Source organism: Piliocolobus tephrosceles, chromosome 2 (assembly GCF_002776525.5).
Source record: "Piliocolobus tephrosceles isolate RC106 chromosome 2, ASM277652v3, whole genome shotgun sequence".
In the NCBI taxonomy this organism is placed as follows: Eukaryota; Metazoa; Chordata; class Mammalia; order Primates; family Cercopithecidae; genus Piliocolobus; species Piliocolobus tephrosceles.
In genome coordinates, this window is record NC_045435.1 from 41,225,693 (window position 1) to 41,246,528 (window position 20,836).

Here is a 20,836-nt window from a genome sequence, read left to right on the forward strand (position 1 = left end):
AGTGGCTCACACCTGTAATCCCAGCACTTTGGGAGGACAAGGCAGGCACATCACAAGGTCAGGAGACTGAGACCATCCTGGCCAACATGGTGAAACCCTGTTTCTACTAAACAAAAAATACAAAAATTAGCTGGGCATGGTGGCATGTGCCTATAATCCCGGCTACTTGGGAGGCTGAGGCAGTAGAATTGCTTGAGCCGAGGAGGCTGAGGCTGCAGTGAGCCAAGATCATGCCACTGCACCCTAGCCCGGGCAACAGAGCAAGACTCTGTCTCACAAAAAAAAAGAAGGAAGAAGAAGAAGAAGGAGGAGGAGGAGGAGGAGGAGGAAACACTATTCACTATTGGTTAAGAACTTATATTTTTGCCTTTCTCTGAGATCTGTCACCTATTAAAGCTCATCCTTTTACAACACTTGGTCTTATACAACCTCAATTTTACTGAACCTAAAGGGAATTGTGTGTGTGTGTGTGTGTGTGTGTGTGTGTGTGTGTTCTGAGGAACTTGGGCAGAAGTAGTAGGAAAGGTTTGTCCTCTAGGCAGCCACAACGGTGTTTTATCTATCAGCAATGTAAGGGAGAATTTACGTGAAGATTCCCAATGACTCTTTGAATAGGTACTATAAAATAGACAATTATTCATAATTCTGAATAGCTAGGGTTTCAAAACTCTTCCAAAGTGACTAAAGGAATTTTTTTTCTCATCTCAGATTTTGCTGGAAAAAGCAAGTTGTACAAACTTGTCAAGGGGGCAGGGGACAGCTTCTCATGCTAGAAATACTAGGAAGTTACAACTAGGAAGGCAACTTTACTTTATCAAGCCTCTACTCATAAACAAGCATGCATCGTGCATGTTAAAAATGCCAAACATAACAAATATAATGCAAATATTAAATTGACTTTTAAAATCTAGTGATATGTATAAGTTCTATATTCACAGCAGATATAAACACTTTAAGCATAAAGGGGGAAACCCCAATTATGTTAATTGTTAAATAATAAATTTAAGTAATTTTATAGAAATTACTTAAACATTAAACCCTCTGTGAAAATTCACTTCATATCTTTATCAGAATAAACAAACATGTAGTTCTAATTAGCATGTATAAACTGATAATGTATATTGCCATAGTCTACACAGAATCATGTTTAAAGTCCCTGTGGTATTTTATCATGTTGATGTTATAATTTGCTTAACCACTTTCCAAATGCTGAGCACTTAAGTTATTTCTAATTTGTCATTAGCACAAACAATGCAGCTATGACAATCTTGTACACATTTTTTGGTTTGTTGTTTGGCTGATTTGGGGTTGTTTCCTTGATAAACGTTTCCCTCAAATAGACTTACTAAATCAGGGCAATTAAACAGTTTTGTGTTTCTTGTTACATCTTGAAAGATCATTCTCCACAAAGAATGAACCAGAGGGACTTCTAGCCATGGCAGTATGAAGAGGTCGGTGAATCTTCTCCACACACACACACACACACACACACACACACACACACACACACAAAGGTATTATACTAAATAGTCCAAAACAGTTACTTCAGAGCTTCAGAAATTTACCAGATGAAGAAAACAAATTGAGAAGTATTTATTTTTCAAAAATGTCTAAAGCTGAGGGTAAGAAACATGAAAGCCTGTGGCCTTCTTGCCTAAGCTGCTCCCATTCAGCATGGAGCTGGTCAGAAACCAGCAGTTTGCTGTCAAAGGGGAAAACTTGATTTGAAGCCAGGGCAAAAGGCTGTGGCTTTATATGCTAAATATGATGAGCACAGTAGAAAAATGAATGGAGAAAATCCTTGCTAGCCTGAAAGTGCAGATCCAGCTAGGGTGAGCAGAAGACTAGCAGAAATCTAATGGGGGAGATCCTGGAAATGAGAGCACCATAGAAAGACTAGATAACCTCCCCACATTTCCCTGGATGACTAGAAAACTATGCCCATGCCTGGGGAGGCCTGAAAGAACCTGGCAAAACATAAAACCCAGAGGAGAGTGGGGAACTAATTGGATCCAACTTTGACTGTGCTTCCCAAGTGACACACAGATCCACTGGCAGAAAGCAGAGCCTTAAGGGCTATGCAGACACAGGGGGCAACCTCCTAGCAAACCAGGCTAAACAAATAAAAATAAGAATAAAAAGCTGACTAACAATATCAGCGGCCACACACCACAGGGGAGGCAGATGCCACCGTTTAAATCCAGGCAATTTACTAAAATAAACAAAAAATGAAAAACTCAGAAATATATATCAGAATAAAGAGTTGCTACAATATATTATTTAAATTGTCTAGTTTTCAACCAAAAATTACAAGACATGCAAAAATCCCAGAAAACTGTGATCCATGCTCAGGAAAGGAAAACATTAAGTAAAAGAAACTGAGTAGGTTCACATGTTGTATTTAGCAGACAAAGACTACAAACTTCAAAACAGCTGTTAAAAATATGTTTAAAGAATTAAAGAAAAATATAATGTTAGTGAGAAAAAATTAGGATGACAATGACTTTAAAAATAAAGAGTACCAATAGAGAAATATAAACTATAGGCCAGGTACAGTGGCTCACGCCTGTAATCCCAGCACTTTGGGAGGCTGAGGCATGCAGATCCCCTGAGGTCAGAGTTTAAGACCAGCCTGGCCAACATGGTGAAACCCCATCTCTACTAAAAATAAAAATTAGCTAAGCATGGTGATAGACATCTGTAATCCCAGCTACTCAGGAGGCTGAGGCAGGAGAATCACCTGAACCCAGGAGGTGGAGGTTACAGTGAGCCAAGATTACACCATTGCACTGCAGCCTGGGCAGTAAGAGCGAAACTCCATCCATAAAAAGACAGAGAGAGAGAGAGAGAAATATAAACTATAAAAAATAACCAAATGAAAACTCTACAGTTAAAAAATACAGTAACAGAAATGAAAAATGTACTAGATGGCATCAACAGAAGATTTGAGATGACAGGAAAGAATCAGTGAACTTGAAGACAAAAATAATCCAAAGTGAAGAACAGAGAAGGAAAGGTGGAAGCAAAAGAAAGAGAGTCTCAGAGGCCTAATGGGATAATGTCAAGTATATCAACAAATATGTAATGGGAGTCTCATAGGGACAGGAGAAAAAGAAAGGCCAGAAAAAATATTTGAAGAAATATTAGCCAAAAACTTCCCAAATTTGATGAAAAACTTTAATCAATAGGAAAGGAATGAATCAATTGATGTTGCCTCTAGCAATGTGTACATATACCTAATTATCACAAATCTGCTATTTTATTTTTTATAGCTTAATAGATATGCACTTATATATGTATTTATTATTATTGTTATTATTATTTAAAAACGGAGTCTCACTCTTATTGCCCAGGCTGTAGTGCAATGGCAGATCTCAGCTCACTGCAACCTCCACCTCCCAGTTTCAAGGGAGCCTCCTGAGTAGCTGGGATTACAGGCATGTGCCACCACGCCCAGCTAATTTTTGTATTTTTAGTAGAGCTGGAGTTTCTCCATGTTGGTCAGGCTGGTCTTGAACTCCTGACCTCAGGTGATCCACCCATCTTGGCCTCCCAAAGTGCTGGAGTTACAGGCATGAGCCACCATGCCCAGCTTAATGATATCTTAAAGATGATTTAATTTGTGTTCATTTAATCAATATCATGGCCTAGTTCAAAACAAATACTCATTACAAGTGGTGGCATACACATTGTGTAGTGGTTAAGAGCACAGATTTGACAGTCAGATTGACCTGGGTTCAAATTCTGACTGTCTCATATCATAAGCAAGTGTTTAACTTCTCTGAGCCTCAGTTTTATCATCTGTAGAAGGACAGAACAATGCCTAAATCTGGGCTTCAGTGAAATAACTCATATTAAATGCCAATCTCAGTGCCAGGCACATAGGATGTGCTCAATAAGTGCTGGCTATTTTTAGCTACTAATAATACTTAACAATAAGAATTCATTTGTTGACTTGACATGAATGAGTGAGCATTGATTTTTCAAATGTTAAACTTTGTATTTATCTCACTTGACATCTTTTCAGTAAAACCTAGATTTTGGACCTTCCTGTTTTTAAAAATAATATGCTTTGGAAGGTATGCTTTTATCAGTTGTGTTTGTAAGAATAATTGTTTCCTTCTGTGACACTGTGTTGTGCAAATGTTTTTTATTTCTATTTAATCAGATACCTTGTCTTTGATGACGTCTACATAGTCAGAAATATCTCTCCTGCACAGCTGTTGTAAATAAAGAATTCTTGTGTATATAAGGCATAAAATACAGCCTCAAGTTAATTTTTAAAATCCATGCTCTCAGGAATATTTATTTCATCATGATTTGATTATTACTATTTTATAGCATCTGGTTTGTCAACGATTAGGTTCTTGTAATAGTTTAACTCTTTCTATTTGATCAATGCTTCAATGTTTTAGCCAATATTTGCTCAATTGCTCATCAATTAAAGTAGGCTTTACTGGGTGCTACATTATGTGTACTGTGTGGGAATATGGTGATGAGTACAGAGGTGAAAAGACAGTTTGCAAACAAAGGAATCTGACAATCTAGTGGCAAACAAATGAGATTAATATTTATTTCCTTAAGATAGACAAATAAACCTAAAGACAAATGTGTAAACAAATATGACATAAATATGATGTGATATAAATATGAGATAATACTTTATATTACTAATATGACTCAAATGTTATGGTTGCACAGTGGAAGACATCACAGAATCCTTCTCCAGAAGAGGCAAAGTGGGTCTTAAAAGTCAGATGGATTTGAAATGATATCAGAGTTTTCCAGATGGAGAAGGGGGAGGTGAAGCAATCGGAGGAGGCAGAACAGGGAGTATGAAGGCAGGAAGGAATAAAGAACATGGTGTGTTTAGGACATCAGTTTGGGTGAAAGTGGAACATACAGTGCATGGGTTGTCATGAGAAGGGTGGCCAGGAAGGTATGTTAGGGCTGGATTGCGAAGAACCTCGCATCGCACACACAGTCTGGGACTTCATATGGAAGGGGTTAGATTCCAGCAAGGGTTTTTAAGTAGGAGAGACATGATGAGAGTTTTATTTTAGAAAGATCATTCAGTGGGCAGCATGAAGGAGAAATGGGATGGGGGAGCATTTTGGAGACTTAGGAAGAGTCCACGTACAAGATGATGAGGGTCTGCACCAAAGTAAAGGCAGCAGGGAGTGGGAGAGAGGGAACGGTCAGCAACACCTATGACGTTTCTAAGACTAGGCAACTGGACAGCGACCACTTCCTTGATTAAACATTGCAGACTGTTCACGTCTCTCCTGAAAACCCACTGAGAAGACAGAAAAGGAATGAGACAGACATAAACCCACAAACACAAAGAGAATGAGAGAGGAAAAATAAAAACAAGCCCTGGAAGATGGAAAGGTGACAGTGGTGACAGACTGAGCAGAGCAGAGGAGAATGAGCCCTAGGGCCTCCAGAGAGGGTGCTGACAGGGAGCAGCCCAGTTCACTCTGGCAGACCAGGTTCAGGACCAGGAAGCACCACATCCCAAGCAGTGGTGAGGTATAGGGGGCCAATAGGAGGTCTATATTTGTTGTACACCAAGATCCTTTTCTCTGCCTATGAAGCCAAGTAACAACCCTTCTGTTGCCCAATTCCCTCCCCAAGAGGGCTTTCCTCTGAAACAATCAAGCCAGAGAGTGCCCAAACTTGGCACAGCAGGCACAGCAAAGAGTGGGGAAATGGAACTTGAAGCCAGGGAATGAAATGCACATCTATACCCTAAACAGTGGGACCCCTCTCCAACTCACTCATCTCATCCTGTTCCCAGAATGCAAGTAACTATCTGTGTGTCCCTCGAGCAAGGGATTACAGAACCCTCCTCTAGAGGAACATACTGAAGAGTCCAAGAGAAAACCTCTAGATATTCACATGTGGGGGGGTCCTCCAGTAAAAAGTCTAGCCCCCTCCTCCTTATTCTACAGTAAGGTGCCCCAATGAACAAGCCCTGCTAATGTACAAAGCTCTTCTAAACAGTTTTTTAGTACTTCACTTAAAAAAAAAAAAAGAGACAGAGACAGAGTCCCACCCTGTCACCAAGGCTGGAGTACAGTAGTGAGATGATGGCTCACTGTAACCTCAATCTCCCAGGCTCAAGCAATCCTCTCACCTCAGCCTCCTAAGTAGCTGGAATTACAGGCATGTGCCATCACACTTGGCTCATTAAAAAGATTTTTTTGTAGACACAGGGTCTAAATACGTTACCTAGGCTGGAGTGTAGTGATGCGATCACCACTCACTGCAGCTTCAACTTCCCAGGCTCAAGCTGTCTTCCCACCTCAGCCTCCCAAGTAGCTGAGACTACAGGCATGTGCCATTATACCTCACCAATTTTTAAATTTTTTGTAGCGGCCCGATCTCGTTATGATGTCCAGGCTGGTCTTGAACTCCTGGGCTCAAGCATTCCTCCTGTCTCAGCCTCCCACAGTGCTGGATTACAGGTGTGAGCCACCGTGCCCAGCCAGTACTTCACTTTTAAGTACAAAAAGAAGTCAAAAGATCAATGGACATTTCAGAAAAACCCTCCAAGATTTAAAAAAAAAAAAAAAAAAAAAAAAAAGAGAGAGAGAGCCCAAACCAAAGAGAAAAGAATTAAAGAAAACAGGAACAGTAAAAGGAACAGAAAAACTTTTTAAAATTATTTTTACTTTTATTTTTAGAGACAGGGTCTTGCTCTGTCACCCAGGCTGGAGTGCGGTGGAGTGATCACAGCTCACTGTAACTTTGAATTTCTGGGCTCAAGAGATCCCCCCACCTCAGCCTCTGGAGTAGCTGGGACTACAGGCACATGCCGCTATGCCCAGCTAACTTCTTTTTTAATTTTTGTAAATATGGGGTCTCACTATGTTTCCCAGGCTGATCTTGAACTCCTGGCCTCAAGTGATCCTCCTGCCCCCAGCCTCCCAAAGTACTGGGATTACAGATATGAGCAACCATGTCCAGCCTCAGAAAAAAATGTTAAAGGGGGAAGAAAAATAATACTATCAGAGACAGAAGATAAGCCATTGTACCCATAGAACAAAAATAGATGATGTTCAAATTAGAAAAAAAAAAAAAAAAAAGACAGGGACAAATTAGATTACAACCAAGAAGTCCTGGAAATTAAAAACTGGATAATTATGGCATAGACTGATAGTTGCTACCTTATCTCTCCTTTTTTCTTAGGAAAAAAAGAAAAAACAGAAAATTTTATGTAAAGTAGTAATATGACCAGTTAAAAAACAATTTCTCAGCCTTCTTTGCAGTTTATTGTAATCACATGACTAAATTCCAACCAGTGAAATATGAGAAGTGTGGAATAGGACTTTTGAGGAAGCCTCCTCCAAACGACTCAATTTAGAGGCTCACCCTTTTGCCCTTTTGCCCTCTCCTTTTTCTAGTGCCTGGAATATAAATGTAATGGCATGACCCCAGCAACCACATGTTGGATCACAGAATAATATACTAAGGATGATGGTAAAGAAAATGATAAAGGAGCATGGGTCACTCAGGACCATGGAGCTGCCATGGCATCCAAGGACTGCCCACCTCTGGATCCTTGTGTATGAGCTCAATGAAGTCACTATTATTTTGCAATTTTGTTATCCTCAGTCAAAACTAATCATGACTGATACAACAACCAACCCTTAAGACAAAATCATTAGAAGCCTTGGGAGAGAAAAATCCATGAAATATCCCAGAAAAAAACAACAAATAAATGAATAGGAAAGAGAAAAGAAAGAAAATTAGAGAGCCATTTAAGATACAAAATCAAGACAATAGAGCGGGGATGGAGGGATGGGGGTGGGGAATTATCAAAGCAAAACTATGTAAATGCATGAATTTGGTAAGAAATCTCTTGTTTCCTGGATCTGACACAGAAGTGTGGTAACAAGAGGAATTCTAAGACAACTGCTTTGTGGCAGACCTAGCAAACAAACAATCTAGAGTGGAACAGAAAGATGGAGCCATAGGACAGAGGGGAAAAAAGAAAAGAATATATTTCTGAAGAATTGGAGCATTTTGAAAACAACGCAAAAAGACATTTGACAGATCTGCCAGAGCATTTAAATAAAAATGATGACAGAAAAATCAAGCAAAGAAAAAACTAAGGCAATTATTAATTCTAGGAAACAGCAAAAGTTGAGCAAAAAAGGAAATGTAATCATAGTGTAACATATGGCTCAGAACTGAGCAATATTTACTTAGTCATGATAACAAGAATGCTAGCTTTTAATTTAATAAAAAAACTGTGGGTAACTACTCTGGGGGCATTAGATGAGGAGAAGTCAGAGTGGCATACAAGAATTAAATCCAGGCAGGGTATGGTGGCTCATGCCTGGAATTTCAGCACTTTGGGAGGATGAGGTGGGCAGATCACTTGAGGTCAGGAGTTCAAGACCAGCCTGGCCAACATGGTGAAACCCCATCTCTACTAAAAATACAAAATTTAGCTGGGTGTGGTGGTAGGTGCCTGTAATCCCAGCTACTTGGGAGGCTGAGGCAGGAGAACCACTTGAACCCAGGAGTTAGATGTTGCAGTGAGCTGAGATTGCATCAAATCCTCATTTATCATAAGAGGAAGTCAAAAGACAATGTCAGAAACTGAAATACCAGGAAGTAGCAATGCAAATACATTATTTAGTGACAGATTAACAGAAGAGGCAAATTTTTGGTTCAAAGTAGGATTTTCTGGGAATGGGACTGTAAGTAGAGAAGGGTAAAAGGGGTGGTATATAAGAGTAGGAACTACTGTTTCTGATTATGTGACTTTAATATTATTTGGCTTACTAAACCATACACTTATTACATTGATTAAAATAAACTAATTTTAATTTTTTTTTTTTTTTTTTTTTTTTTGAGACAGAGTCTCGCTCTGTCGCCCAGGCTGGAGTGCAGTGGCTGGATCTCAGCTCACTGCAACCTCCACCTCCCAGGTTCAAGCAATTCTCCTGCCTCAGCCTCATGAGTAGCTGGGATTCCAGGCACCCACCACCACACCTGGCTAATTCTTTGTAGTTTTAGTAGAGACAGGGTTTCACCATGTTGGTCAGGCTGGGATTACAGATGTGAGCCACTGCGCCCGGCCAAAACACTATTTTTTAGACACCTCCTTCTATGTCCCTCATCTCCTCCTCTTTGCCCACACCTGTCTATATATAGTTCCAGGGAGAGCATAATGTAGAGGAAAGTACATGGGCCTCAAACACAGACAATACAATGCAGGGTGATGTCCAGCTGTGCAAAGAATCAGCTCAGAGTCTTCTCTGTGACCTCATGGGGACACAAGGTCTTCATTTATAAAATGGAAAATGCTAATATATATTATATTACATGAAGTAATAGATGTAAAGTACCTAGAATATGGTAGGTCCTTGAAAATACGAGTTCTCACTTTCAGAATTGCTCATGCCCTATAAGCCTCTCTGTGAGTGTCTCTCTCTGTGTCTCTGTGTTTATAGATTTGAGAAAACAAAGTTTGAGCCACCTTCTTTCCATCCCCTCTTGCCTGGTTTGGGAGGTTCATCTTCCACAAAGAAAACATATTGCGTCCTCGACAGGTAGTTTATCACAACACATTTCCACTTCTCTTGTAAGGAGAGATTGATTTTACTCACATTGGCTTTATACTTCAGTTCATTTTTGAGTGAAAAGAGATTGATACCCAATTACTAGCTGTGGCTCCCGGGTCTAATATACAGAAGTAGATAGAAATTTCTGTTTAAAATTAACTATCTATAACAGAGTAGAATTACAAATAATTCAGCTGATACCTGACTATAATGTTTTAAAATAAATATTGCACAAAATTAACAAGGGTTTTAAACCCAGCTATAACTGGTTCACAATAACTGGGTAGATAGGATAATCAGTGGTCATCCCCAAATAAGAGGCCCCAGTTTGATGCCAGAGCACTCACCTTCTCCACTGGACTCAGATTGGTTGCACAGGTCAGGAACCAGTTGCTCTCCATATGTTCCCCCAAGCTGAGTCTCTTCGCTCCTGGAAGTCTGCTTGTTCCAGCAGGACTCCTGCCCTTCCCGGGAGGCAGCGGGCAACCTGTCAGGTATCTCGACAGGGAAAGGAGGGGATTTGAGGTCCAAGAGGAAGCTATCTCGTAGGGTCTGCTTGGTGGCCTCCTTGCTTTTCCTCTTCTGACTTTCTGGGGTCCTGTTACCCTCTCCTTGCCTGGGCCGGCTACTCTCTAGCTTTCTGGTTAGCTGGAGGAACTGATCCATATCCTTGGTGAATTCCAGCAGCGTGCCCTCCAAGACTCTTTGGGCAGGTCCCTCAGAGCCATAGCTGGGAGCTTTCTCTAAGAGCAGGTGCTCAGAGCAGTGGAGGCCTTCCGGGCCCTCCCTGAGCACTGGCTCAGGCACCGGGGGCAGGCTGCAGGAACACATGGACAGGGAGAAGTAAGAGTAGTCCACTGCGACGTATGTCAGCATGAAGTTGATGGTGACGATGGGGGCCAGAACGTTCACTTGACCCACAAGGACAAAGGCCATGGTCACCAAGCTGGTCAGGCAGATGGCAGCCACAGGTGTTTTGTTTGGCCCCTTCTGCAGCAACAAAAATAACATGCAGGACCATAAAATTTCAGATAGAATGCTTCAGAGATTTCAGAAGTTATAGGCTAGAAACACAATTCATAATGACTCAGCCACTTCTCCCCATGTGATTGTTCATCTATAAACTGAGATAATAGTATCCTAGTCATGGGATTATTGTGAGATCAGAGTTCACGCATGTGAAATCCTTCACATAGACTGATATGCAGTAAGCGCCACAGATATTAGTTGTATTAGTAACTTTATTTTTTGAGATAGGGTCTGGCTTTGTTGCCCAGGCTGGACTGCAGTGGTGTGACGTCAGCTCATCGCAACCTCCACCTCCTGGGCTTAAGCCATCCTCCCACCTCAGCATCTTGAATAGCTGGGACTACAGGTGCACACCACTATGCATGGCTAATTTTTGTACTTTTTGTAGAGACATGGTTTTGCTATGTTGCCCAGGCCAGTCACAAACTCCTGGGCTCAAGCAATCTGCCCAGCTCGGCCTCTCAAAGTGTTGGGATTACAGGCGTGAGCCAATGCGCCCAGCCTGTATGAATAACTATGAACATGGGGCATTATTATAGAACTTTGGCTTCCCAACTATTTTCTCCTTTTGTCTTTCATTGGGTTTTGATACCAGCATAGAAAATCAAAGAGATGCAAAGTCGATTCTTCCCAGGGAGAGGAAGATTCCGGAAGACACAGCAGAATCACTGGTGGCTGGAAGAGGGGAATTCTGACCCTAAACACCAGCAAATGCTCACGCACACACATTACACACACCTGTTATTAATGAAGGTGGGTATGGTGACCTTCAGGCGGACAGGAATGGAAAACAGGTGCTAGCTGCCACTCCCGGGAGCTCTTCATCACAGTCACTGACATAGTTCTTGGGCCAAAAGCAACAGTCACTTCTCAGTCCCTGTCTTCTTTGACCCAGCTGGCTACTCCCTCCTCTTCAAAACACTTTCTTCACCTCACTTCTCCTGACTGACCTCCCTCTTCACTGGCTGCTCCTTCTTGGTTTCCATAGTTGGCTTTTCACGTCTCTGAACTCCACATTTAAAGCAGCCCCAGGCTCCATCCTCAGACCTCTTCTCTGTCTGTACTCCCTCCCTTGGTGAGCTCAACCAGGCTCACGCTTTGAATACCAGCATTATATTGACAACTTCCAAATTTGAATCTCCAGCCTAAAACATTCCCCTGAAACCCAGGCTTACATATCCAACTGCCTACTCAACATTCCCAGTGGATGTCTTATAGGATCTCAAATGAACAATGTCCAAAACCAAACTGCATTTTTGAAGGAAGGTAAAGGAAGAAATCAAGGATAAGTTGCAATGATGTGTTCCCTAAACCAGAGGGAGGGTGAAAATTGGAAGCTGGTGGGGAGGCCCTCTGTGGTACCTCAACAAGACAAAAATGAACTATAGCTTGTAAACCATATTATTGGGAAGTGAGATTCTCTGTTTATGTCTCTTTGGTCCTCCCCTGGGCTTTAGAATGTCTATTTTAATCATCCCAGCCTTGACTCAACTGAGCTGTCCTTTAGGTATCAGTTAAGGTTGGGTTCTTGATGGTTAACAGGAAGTATAGAAGCCAGAGGTGTGGGAAATCATCAAACAGCAAACCCCAAGGGGCAGGTGAGCCTCAAGGGCAGAGTTAGAGCTGCAAGGACCAGCTCGCCTCCTGACCAAAACATGCTTTCTTCTATGCTAAACCTGGAGGACCCTGAATTCGTTTTTATTAAAGAATGGGGCACTGCATTTTCATGCTGCTCAGGGTCCAAGATGTTACTAGGACGGGTTAGCAAACCCAGTGCTAAAAGTGCTAAGGGGCTGGGTGGCTGTGACATTTAAGATGCTTCATCTACTTAGCCCTAACCTAAGCCAGCCGGAGGACAGGGCTGAAAGAAATGACCTCTGCATTATTTTCTGTGTCACCCTAAAGAAATTAACCAGAGTCTCTGATCAGAAAAGCTTAACCAACTGATGGGCCAACAATCAGGTTAGCAGCAAAACATGTTTCAAAACACAAACAAACAAAAAAGAGGATTACTCACCCCTTGTCCCAGACAGGCAAGTGCAGGGATCACTTTCTCCTGGGCAATGCACTGCAGGATGCGGGGAGCTCCATAAAGTCCTCCCATACAGGAAGCCAGGGACGAGATGTATAAGCCCAGAAGGAACAGGAAGCCCACAAGGGACACCTGTGTGAGAAGTGGTTTCATTCGCCAGTGCCAGAACCTGCTCCTGTGCCTTTCTACTCCCCCAGCACCCACCCACCTGCACCCATGCAATCATCCACTGAGTCCTCTGGATCTGATCTCTGGGATACAGTTTCTACATCCCCAGCCTCATCCCCATTCATTCCATGGTTTCAGCTGAATCTGCCATCACATTTCATATGGACTGCACAGCGGTCCTCAAATGAAGCATCTGCCAGACTCAGCTGCAGTGCTTGCTAAAGACAGATTTCTGGGCCCCCTCCTCAGTTTCTGGTTCAGTAGGCTTGTGGTGGGGCCTAGAAATTCGGATTCCCCACGGGTTCCCAGAGACCACACTTTGAGAACAAACTGGCCAACTACAATGCTCATTGGCCTCTTGCCTTTAAGCTCACCCTTAAAGATGAGTTTAAATCATTCAGATGATTGACTCTGAATCATCCCCTAAGCCTCTGCGGGAGTGACTTCTCTAAACTCAAATCTAATCACAATGTCTCTGTTGCAGACATATCAAAGGCTCCCCCTGTCCTGACATATAAGGCTCTTCATGGTCTGTGACCTCTTTAGCTCCACACCTGGCACACTGAGAGTCTGATCACCATGATTTTTCTGTCTGTAGGAAGCCTCTGTCCACATCCCCTAATCTATTCATTGTCTGTTAAACTCCTAATTGTGCTACAAAACTCAGCACCAACCTCACCTCCACTGTGAGGCCATCCCCTCTTCCCCTGACTACAGTAGTCGCTTCTCAGTGCTCCACAGCATCCCCAACATGACGTTAGGACAGCACCTATCATGGTGCCCCCTCCACTAATCTGGAGGCTTCATTTAAGCAGGTCTTCTGCCTTGTTCACCCTAGAATTATTGGTGTCCAACACAGAAATATAAATGCCAAATGAATGAATGAGATCCATGACCCACAAGGCACCAACAGATAGAATAAGAGGGTACAGCTGTTCTTCTTGGTGTCAACTTACAAAAGATCAGGGTCTAGGATGTTACCAGCTAACCCAGTGCTAAAAGTGCTAAGGGGTTGGGTGGCTGCATGACTGCTTGCCATGCACAACCAGGTCCCAAGCTGTCACTCATGAATTCACCCTCCTGGGCCAGACCTCATCTGTACCCATAGGGAAGCAACTTTGTTTTCTTATTTGAGGTGCCCTCTCCATTCTACTTTACTTTAGGCACAGTGGCCAGAACTGTACATTCTGAGTACTCATGTGTCCAATGCTTACAGATAGGTTAGAGTTAATATTCAGCTTTGTCACTTACACCCTTCTTGATGAAGGCTCTCCTCGCCCCATTTTTTACTTCCTTGCATCAGCAAAGCACCAGATTCATGTCATCAAGCTACACTGAACACAAGCCACTGGTTAGACTTCTTTCCTGGCTCATAAATTATCACTGGAATAATTTGACTGACTGATGAATCAGTCAGGACAGTTGATTGGGGAAAAAATACTTTTCTTTAAAAAAGAATATATTTGTAGGACACTGGCAGTTTGTAGAATCATCAGGAGGCTAAAGGATGAGGCTCAGAAAAGGGCAGGACCAAGCCTGGAGGCACACCCAGCCTCTTCCCCAGGAACAGCTTGTCCAGGATGCTGCCGCACCCCTGCTGCCCTGTGGATGGATTCTCACCAGCTCTTTATCTTTGCTTCATTGGTTACAATGGGAGCACGCAATGGCCTAGTGTAGGTCATGTGCCCTACCAGGGCTGCAAAGGGACAGGCAAGAGAGGTCTGGTCCATTGGGTTTCTATTACGCAGAATAGGGGTACTCCCTCCCTTCAAGACGATTGGTGGAATAACCCCCAAATGGTCAGGAAGGTCAGAGGCTTGATGAACAAGACTAAGGTCCACTATGGAGCCCACCTTGTCTTTAATTCAGTGTTGATTCCTTTCCCCTATCTTTATCATCTCTCTTATCCCCAAAGAATCTCGCCTCTTTTTTCAATGTCACAGGTTTCTTGGGTTTGTCCTACCCACCCTACTTACCGTTTTATTACTACAGAAAATCAATGTCATCTAGTGTTTCCATCACTTTGTGTGATCTGATGGCATTTTGTTACTTTCCATCCTGTGGGAGAGTTATGCTCATGGCTTATCCTGCCAGCACCCTGAGTGCCTCACGGGTAGAACTGGCCCCCTTCCCCCAGCAGCTCATGCAGAATCAGGCAAGCAGAGCTCAGCAGCTGTATTCATGCAGCTTCACGACTTTGCTGTCATTGAGCCCTAGGTGCCTTACAAAACTGTTAGATAAGCTGGGTCCATTATCAGTCCTCAATCCATTCTGAGATGTGATCATTCATCTATAACCTTTATTTCTGTCTTCTCTACCAAATGCATCCTATGTTGACTGGTTTTTAGAAAACAGATTCTATGATGAAATTTTATCAAGAAAGAGCCTTTTGAAAAGTTAAATCAATAATTCCCCACTCTGGCTAAACATAAGAATCACCCAGAGATTCTGATTTAATTAGTGTAGAGTGAGACACAGACATGGTTGATGGTACGAAAGCCCCCCCAGGTGATTCTAATATGCAGCCGATGTGGCGAACCCCTGGGCACAACACATTGTAGCCATCGCATTCTCCCCTCAAAAAATTCTTTGGGAGAGTCAGGCATGGCATCTCCTTGTAGAAATTTCACTGCTTCTTACCTAAAAGGTTATGTATATTTGAATTTTTACAACTCTTTTTCATTTAAAGCCTGTCTATTTACTCAGAGCAGGAAAGAGTGGGAATGCTCCAGCCTGTCATACTCCTAGAGTTGGACTGACTTCAGGAACTGGGTTGAGCCTCTGGCACCATGAGTACACGATATGGTGGCTTCCATCTTTGGCCAGCCTTCCCACAGACACACCCTGGGATTCCTCCAGAGCCCTAAGAGCTGGGGTCAGACAGGGCCAAGTATAGCAACTTGTTTATGTCCAGTTTGTCAATCGTGTAGAATGATCTGTTCACTTACCACTTTTAAAAAATATAAAAATATTATTCAGTCTATTTTCTGAATAATATATGAAATGTTGGTCCCCACATCTAGACAAATTATAAAAACTTCATTCCATCTCTCCTGCCTAAATCCTATCTCTTTCTTTCATTTGTCATCCATCCATCCACCCATTTAGGAAGCATTTCCCAAGGACAGGTTATGTTCCTGGCACAGTGCTAGGCAGAGCAAGGCTTATAGACACAACGGTGAACCACGCAGCTCTGCTCCCAGCCCTAAAAGAACTTAGTTGTTTTCTCAATTCATATCAGACTGAAAATTTGCTAAATGTGCCAGTGGAGGTGGAAGTGAGAATTTATTTGAGCAGAGGTGTGTCAACAGTTCTTTTTAAATAAAAAGTGATTCTTTTCTGGCGTACACCTGTTTGAGCCATCTCCCTCAAAGCTCTTTCCAAAATATTACATGGGGTGTGAAGTACCCTGATTTCTTTCTTCAGTAACTACTGATTAAAATAATTACTTCCATCTCTCTGCTCTTAGTATTTTCTCCCAGCTCCCACTTGAGCTTCGCTTATTGAGGGACTCCACTCATTCATTGGCTGCTCTCTTCTCTTGAAGGACAGGATTGAAAGTCATTTGCAAGGGGCTCATTCTGTCTCATCTAATTCCGGTGGCCCCTGACATCACTGAGGAGCGCACCCTAAAAACCTTTACAATCCCAAGTGTATTAATAAGGCCATGTCTCAACAACGTTTTGGTTTTTTCCTCCCACATCTCATTTCCACAGTCATGAGTTTCCTAGCACTCTCCACGCTCCACGAACTGATCAACATCTCAACTTTCAGTCCAGTTTTACCTCTCACTTGAGAGCCATTTTCCATAATGAGACCTAGTCTGCTTCCCTTCCTGAGAGGCAGGACTGTGTCCACGATGGAGGGCAGAGGACACTCAGGCTGACCCACTCCCAGGTGCTGAGACTGGGACTCACGCCCTAGTCACCAGCGCTGTCCATCCCCATCTTCCCTATACAGCTTGTGCCATGAGCTTCCAAGGTCCCTCGTGAATATGTGAAACCATGACTATTAAATCCAGGAATCAGAGTTTGCTCTGTGGGATTACCCAGTTTTTTGGGGTTTTTGTTTTTTTTAAACAGAGTCTTGCACTGTTGCCCAGGCTGGTGTGCAATGACACGATCTTGGCTCACTACAACCTCCACTTCCCGGGTTCTAGCGATTCTCTTGCCTCAGCCTCTTGAGTAGCTCGGACTACAGGCGTGCACCACCACGCCTGGCTTATTTTTGTATTTTTTGGTAGAGATGGGGTTTCACTGTGTTGGCCAGGCTGGCCTTGAACTTCTGACCTCAAGTGATCTGCCCACCACGGCCTCCCAAAGTGCTGGGATTACAGGCATGAGCTGGCCAGATTCCCTCGTCTTAACAACAATACTTTTGGGATATTTTTCCTTCTTAGATTGCTCTTATTTTGCTAGTTAGCAAGCCCCAGGGCTCCTGAAATATTTGGTCTTTTTTATTTGTAATAAACATGTTTCCTGGACTGTATACAAGTTTCTTTTGAAACATTTAATCTATTTCACTCCAACTAACACTGTGGTTTATACAACTCCTTTTTTAACTAAATAATACTGAGATTCACTATTTTGGCTTTTCCTATTAAATATGGTGGATTTGTGGGGAGAAAATGTGTTCCTAAAATAAATGTTTTGATCTGTAAGGGTATGCCCATAAGGAGTGTGGAAGGGAGTTAAAATTTAATTAGCACCTGCTATGTGCCAGGTAAAATGTATTATAATTAGCACCTACTATGTGCTTTCATGGGTTAGCTCAGAGCCACCACTGTATATAAGACTTTTAAGAATGCACATACACCTGAGAGCTGGGAGAAAATTCCTCTGTGGTTGGGATAAAAAGTAAAAAGATGTGGCCGGGCACAGTGGCTCACCCCTGTAATCCCAGCACTTTGGAAGGCTGAGGCAGGCAAATCACCTGAGGTCAGGAGTTCGAGACCAGCCTGGCTAACATGGTGAAACCCTGTTTCTACTAAAAATATAAAAAATTAGCCAGGCATGGTGGCATGTGCCTGTAATCCCAGCTACTTGGGGGGCTGAGGACAGAGAATCGCTTGAACCCGGGAGGTGGAGGTTGCAGTGAGCCGAGATCATGCCATTGCACTCCAACTTGGTCAATAAGAGTGAAACTCCATCTCAAAAAAAAAAAAAAGGAAAAGGAAAAAGACGCTTCTTAGAGAAACTGTGAGTTGAGAAGCCAAATAATTAGAAATAGATCAGAGAAGCTGTAGGAAACCCAGACAGAAACAGATTAACTGACCAGCTGCAAATCAGTAGAAAGGAATCCAGGGCAGCCTGCAGCTATTGAAGATAATTGTTCTGGCAGAAAGCCCCCGAGAGAGAGAGGAGTGCATTGGGGAGCTGCGTGTGAACGCGCGCCAAGGAGAGTAGGTCAGAGACCCGCCCTGTCTCAAGTGTCCAGAGGTGATGTGCGGGGCACACATACAGAAGAGGCCTTTCTTCAGGCCCAGGAAAGCTCAGAGATGCACTGGCTCAGAACTGAAGCCACAGGTAAGACAGGAAGCTGAAGTGAACAGGTTATCAGGGTGGCAGGTTGTGTCAAGTGACCAAGGTAAAGAGACTCCTCACTTGCACCTCCCAACTAGTGTAGGTTGCACCCTCCCCTTCTCCAGGCACTGCCAGTAAAAACAGCTGTGGCCCAATCTACCGCCTGAGCATGGTACCTGCTCCTGCAGCGGAGTCAGTCCCAAGGAGCGACACCAGTGAGCAGGAAAGCACAAAAGGTGTGGGAGGAAACTCCTCTGTGGTCCCCTTTAGGGGGTGGGTAGTGGGAACCAGAAGACCCAGGTGCTGCTATTTTGAAGTCATCAGGGTCGGTTCCATCACGGCTCACTGACTTGCTGCACCTGCCCATTTCTACTGAGAACCAAGAGCAGTAGCTTTGTTCCTTTATAGGCTTTACAATGGCCTATTCCAGGGAACGGTCTCCTGTCCTCTCCGAAGACTACATCTCCACCTTTCATCCCAGTGTGTGCATAATTACATTCCCAAGTGTCATTGCTGGGCCTGGTGCAGCAGGTGCCCCCAGCTGGCTAAGTGCTTGCCTACCTGCTCACTGTCAGGACAGGTGGCATTCCAAAGGAGGCTCCCCCGGTTTGGTGCCTATTATGAGGTGTGGAATTTCCACCCACAAAGGCTCTCAGATGCCGTCTCTAGGCTGTTTTTACCCTACTGCTGTTTGTGGCCTTAGATACAAAGCTGCCTGCCCTCCCATAAACCTACTCTGAGCATTCCCTTGAAAAGCAGGGGAAGGAGAGGAGGGAGGAGCCGCGGCCCAGGGGATAATCAGATCAGAGTCTCTAAAGGGTGCAAGGATCTCTGTGAAGGAAAGCATGAGAAAGGAACTTTAGAAGCAGGCAGAGCTGCCCAGCCACTGGCAAGCTGCAGACGAGCAGGAAGCATTTCCCCCTGTCAAACCAGCCTCACCCAGGCTGCTCCTGTAGGCCTTCAATTCCTGTCATGCAGCCAAGCTTTTCATTCCGCAACTAGAGAACAGGCTCTTGGGAGCGAAACTCCAGACGGAAGCGTGCATGTAGATACAAAGGAGGGCTATAGACTCCTGGCTCGAGAGCACACCTTGCCGCCTGGGGGTCTGTGACCTTGGGTGCTGAAAGGTGGGTATCAGTTCTCTCACTAACTGAACTGCACCACCTTTCAAAAAACCTGCTTTTATACTAAGGTCAAAACCCTTGAAAACAAATAATCACCTTTGCATGGGTGCCTACAAGCCTTAAAAAGAAACCTGTGCTAATGTGAAAACCAAGCTCAAACGTATCTCTCAAAAGAAAATTCAGAGTTTCCTGCCCCAGGTTGCCCCAGGCACTGGCCCTCCACGAAGATCAGCAGGGCTGCTTTGCAAAGCCTCACACTAAGAGAAAATGGTACTCCATCCTCAAATATAGGGGCTCACGCCTGTAACCCCAGCACTTCGGAAGTCTGAGGTAGGAGGATCACTTAAAGCCAGGAGTTTGAGACCAGCCTGGGCAACATGGTGAAACCTTGTCTCTACAAAGAAATTGAAAAAAAAAATTAGCTGGGTGTAGTAGTGCAAGTCTATAGTCCTGGCTACTTGGGAGGCTGAGGTGGGAGAATCACTTGAGCCCTGGAAGTTGATGCTCTAATGAGCCATGTTCATGTCACTGTACTCTAGCCTGGGTGACAGAGTGAGACCCTGTCTTTAAAAAGTTAAAATATTAAATTAAATTTAAAAATACATAAAATATAAGCAGCGATACTCAGGAGTTAACAGAAAAACTCCCTAACCAACTACATTTCTTTGAAAAATGATGGGAATCTCAGGGTCTACTTTTTCTCCAAGAACTTAAAGGAGGGTAGGAGTTTTTGGGGATTTCCAGAAAAATATCTGGAAATCTTATGTGGATTCTAGGATGCCAAATAAATGTCCTTGATGTCACATGACGTCCAGCCTGCTAACGGAGGAACGCCAGGAATTCATTAATCTTCTCCTGGCAGGGTGCGGACTCTAGAAACAAAGACGTTGCAGCCAAATCAACCTGCAGTGTCTGAGATTCTCAGGAAAGCAAAAGGGGTCAAGGACCTCAGAGACAAGGAGGGCCTTGGCCCTCACCCTGGCGCTGGGCTTCCTCCCTCTCCCTCCACCTCTGCCTGTTCCCAGCCTCCTTCTCCACTTGCCACTTCGGAACAGCACATTCTATTCATCATGCAAGGTGAAGCTATTAGCAAAAGTGAGGCACTTGCTTAGCTGGGAATTTGGGGTGAACAAATTCTTCTGTTTCTGTCCTGACTTTTGACAAGAAGAGATGGTCCCCATTATCTAGCCCCTCATGTTTGTGAATCTCTCTGGGTGTCGTTATCTGTTTCTCGAAATCCCTAAGCAGAGCCTGTACCTTTTCCATCATCTCTCTTCCCCATCACAACCCAACACTTCATTCCTGGGCTACAGACTATATGGAGGCTGGGCGTGGTGGCTCAAGCCTGTAATCCCAGCACTTTGGGAGGCCAAGGCGGGA

At 43.5% G+C, this 20,836-nt stretch overlaps 1 protein-coding gene across 1 annotated transcript in view; it reads right to left on the minus strand.

Moving 5' to 3' along the window:
- The window catches only part of SLC12A8 (solute carrier family 12 member 8), a 129,475-nt gene that overhangs the window by 16,335 nt on the left and 92,304 nt on the right, over positions 1-20,836 (minus strand). Inside the window, exons 9-10 of the mRNA XM_023215151.2 lie at positions 12,628-12,774; positions 9,929-10,571 (exon numbers count right to left, since the gene is read on the minus strand). Coding sequence (XP_023070919.2) covers positions 9,929-10,571; positions 12,628-12,774 — 790 coding nt within the window. The remainder of the gene's footprint in view (positions 1-9,928; positions 10,572-12,627; positions 12,775-20,836) is intronic.